We start from the raw sequence: 3,835 nt of genomic DNA, 5'->3' as shown, positions 1-3,835 counted from the left end.
AGGAGCAGGAAGGCTGACGTTTCGGGCCTAGACCCTTCTTCAGTTTTATAGAGACCATCAGTTTTATAGAGACTGGCTGGGATGTGAGTGAGGACCAATAGTTTTATAGAGACTGGCTGGGATGTGAGTGAGGACCAACAGTTATATAGAGAATGATTGGGCTGTGAGTGAGGACCAACAGTTATACAGAGTCTGACTGGGCTGTGAGTGAGGACCATCAGTTTTATAGAGACTGGCTGGGATGTGAGAGTTATCTCGAGAGAGACTCACTGGACTTGGCTGTTCCCGTGTTTGGCTCCTGTGATTGAGCAGGCTGACGATCTCAGTCTGTGAGCTGGAATGTGACATCCCTTCAAAGAATGGCCTGTAATAGCGAGAATAAATTGTTCTATACTTTTTATTAAAAATAATATAATGATACAAGCAAACATCGAGATGTGTCCTGGACCACATTTTAGGGAAGATGTGATGCATAAAATGAAATTAATGCTTGTTCTGATACCTGTGAGATGTTTCTTAGTTTCCGCTGCCTGACTGAGTGATCTCAAAATTCCTGTGAAAGAACCTCTCTCTTCTGTGCACTGGGTTGTCACTTTGTTTAGTGGGGTGGTGGGTGGGCGGGGGGTGCGGGTAGGTTCTCACTGTGCACTTGCGTCTTAGTTTGTTTCTCATGAGACACCAGATAACCAAAAGCATGTTGCAGCCAATTGAAGAGATTTTGAATTGTAATCACGGTCATTGTCACTCGCAGAGTTATAATGTCAGAAGTGTCTATTTTGCAGGAAATGTTTTATTCATGTGGCAATAAGAGACCCCAAGGTAATATTCAAGGATGAGTAGGGGAGTTGATGTACTAATTCATTATATCCCTCAACATCACTAACACTGATTATATGTTTGCTATCTCTGTGCTGTTTGTACAAACTTGCTGTGAGCAACTTGGCTTATGTTTTTTTTTCCTACATCACTACAGTGATTACAGTTGAAAAAGTAATCTGTTGCCTGCAAAATGTTTTGGAACCTCCTGAGATTGTGTAAGATGCTCTTAAGAAACATTTTGAGCTAATTTTATTTTCTTTGCTTTCCTTCAATGGGTTTGCAGTTGGACTGATGGAAGAGACTGTCAGTTCAAATCACATCATTTCTAATTGTTATTCTGGCTGAGGCTGAAGGAGAGCATTGTCACCAGAGTCCTGTGACTCCAGGAGTCACAACGTTGAACAAGAACGTGAGAATTGTCAGATCAGCCATGATCTGTTGAATGGCAGAGTAGGTTCAAGGGGCCAAATGGCCTACTCCTGTTTCGATTTCTTATGGTCCTATCACCTACAACAGGGTATCCTGTTCCAGTGACATACAGGGTGAACAAGCCAGGCAGCATCTGGAGGAAAGGAACAGTCAACCTGGATATCACCCTTCTTCAGGACTGGATGTGGGGTTAGGGGGATCTGCAGATAAAGGTCAGGGGGAAGGGGTGGAGCAGAATGATGGTAATAGGTGGGCACTGGTAGTAGGTACAACCTGGTTGGTCAATGGGAGGGACAATCAGAAGGTGGAATGGAAGGAAGGAGGTGGGCTGCAAGGGGAAGCGGGGGATGGGTGGGAAGGTTATTGTGTTTAGTTCTGGTCGCCTCATTATAGGAAAGATGTGGAAGCTTTAGAGCGGGTGCAGAGAAGATTTACCAGGATGCTGCCTGGACTGGAGGGCAGGTCTTATGAGGAAAGGTTGAGGGAGCTAGAGCTTTTTCACTGGTGTGAAGAAGGATGAGAGGTGACTTGATAGAGGTGTACAAGATGATCAGGCATAGATGGAGTGGATAGCCAGAGACTTTTTCCCAGGGCGGAAATGACTATTACAAGGGGGCATGGTTTTAAGGTGATTGGAGGAAGGTATAGGGGAGATGTCAGAGGTAGGTTCTTTACACAGAGAGTGGTGGGTGCGTGGAATGTGCTGCCGGTGGTGGTAGTGGAGTCAGATACATTAGGGACATTTAAGCGACCCTTGGATAGCACATGGATGATAGTAAAATGTAGGGTATGCAGGGCAATTTGATCTTAGAGTAGGATAATAGGTCGGCACAACATCATGGGCCAAAGGGCCGTACTGTGCTGTACTGTTCTATGTTCTATGTTATTTGAAATTGGAGAACTCAATGTTGAGTCCTCTGGGCTGTAGGGTGCCCAGGTGGAAGACATGGTATTGTTCTTCAAATTTGTGTTCCGAGTCGCTGTGAATAAATATTTGTTTTATGGTGTGGTCGAAGAGCTGAAGGGCAGAAGAGGTCACAGCAGTGTGGCAATGAGAAAGGGTCTCACTGAGTTTATGTCTGAGGGAGGCAGAGAACTTCTTCAAAGTGGGCATCCTTTGAAAATACATACATGACCAATTGAAACCCTTATCTCTATCAAAACAAAAACATTTATCAACTACGTTTCTGAATAAACACAATTATTGCTTTATTATTAACTTGAAACTTATTCAAAGAAGATGCAAGAATTAGATGATATACACAGTGAGTATATGGGATAAATACTTACCACTCTCAATATCCTCCAAAACACGCAGAAGAAAAACATTTCAGAAGAAAAGGCTGAGAATGAAGGTCCATTAGTTAGAAAACAGGTTTCTTTGCAGAGATTGACTTTGTGAAAATAAAACTTTGGCCAATGGATTTTGTATTTGAAGGTAAAAGGAGAAAGTGAAGGATGTTTTGGTACCATTTACTCTGATGTCCTGGCATGTGTAATCATGTTGCTAATCACACACAATTATCTCAGAGACATAGACAGAAAATTGTAACAGTAATAGGCCATTCAGCCCTTTGAGCTTGCTCCACCATTCAATATCATCATGGCTGATCATCCTTCTGGAAAACAGTGTTTTGGGCCCAATTAATTTTTGCAGCAGAGAAGTCCAAAAGATCAACACTCTCTGGGTGAAGAAATTTCTCCTCATCTCAATCCTAAATGGAGTACCCTTGGTTTTGTGTTATTGGGAACATCCTTCCCGCATTTACCTGGTAAAGACCTGTTAGAATTTCACTGGTTTCTACAAGAGCCTCCCTCATTCTGCTCAGATCCAGTGAACAAAGTCCTAAACAATCCAGTCTCTCTTCATATGTCAGTCCTTCCCAGGAGTCAGTCTGGTAAACCTTCATCGCACTTCCACCACAGCCAGAACATCCTTCCTCAGATAAAGAGACCAAAACCGCAGGTCCCTCTGTACCCGAAAACTCTTTCAAGCTGTGTCATTAAACTATATTGCGTCTCCACACCCATTTTGCCAGAATGTAACATGTCACACTTGTCTGTGTGAAATCCCATCTGGTTATTCTGCTAGCCAATCTCTGCCCTGTCACAGATGATAGGACCATAACAAATAGGACCAGGAGTAGGCCAGAGATAGTAGGAACTGCAGATGCTGGAGAATCCGAGACAACAAGGTGCAGGGCTGGATGAACACAGCAGGCCAAGCAGCATCATAGGAGCAGAGAGGCTGACGTTTCGGGCCGAGACCCTTCATCAGAAAATGGGGAGGGGAAGGGGGTTTTGAAATAAATAGGGAGAGAGTGGGAGATTTTGAAACTTGTGAAATCCACATTGATACCATTGGGCTGCAGGGTTCCCAAGCGGAATATGAGTTGCTGTTCCTGCAACCTTCGGGTGGCATCGTTGTGGCACTGCAGGAGGCCCAGGATGGACATGTCGTCTGAGGAATGGGAGGGGGAGTTGAAATGGTTCGCGACTGGGAGGTGCAGTTGTTTGTTGCGAACCGAGCGTAGGTGTTCTGCAAAGCGGTCCCCGAGTCTCCGCTTGGTTTCCCCGATGTAGAGGA

General features: G+C 44.4%; 1 protein-coding gene across 1 annotated transcript in view; it reads right to left on the bottom strand.

Moving 5' to 3' along the window:
- LOC109937996 (phosphofurin acidic cluster sorting protein 1-like) overlaps positions 1-3,835 on the bottom strand; it is a 164,840-nt gene that overhangs the window by 53,161 nt on the left and 107,844 nt on the right. The window contains exon 10 of the mRNA XM_048596611.1: positions 271-364. Within this exon, the coding sequence (XP_048452568.1) occupies positions 271-364 (94 nt within the window). The remainder of the gene's footprint in view (positions 1-270; positions 365-3,835) is intronic.

This window comes from Rhincodon typus, chromosome 5 (genome assembly GCF_021869965.1).
Source record: "Rhincodon typus isolate 14 chromosome 5, sRhiTyp1.1, whole genome shotgun sequence".
In the NCBI taxonomy this organism is placed as follows: Eukaryota; Metazoa; Chordata; class Chondrichthyes; order Orectolobiformes; family Rhincodontidae; genus Rhincodon; species Rhincodon typus.
This window is presented reverse-complemented; position numbering and strand designations above follow the sequence as displayed.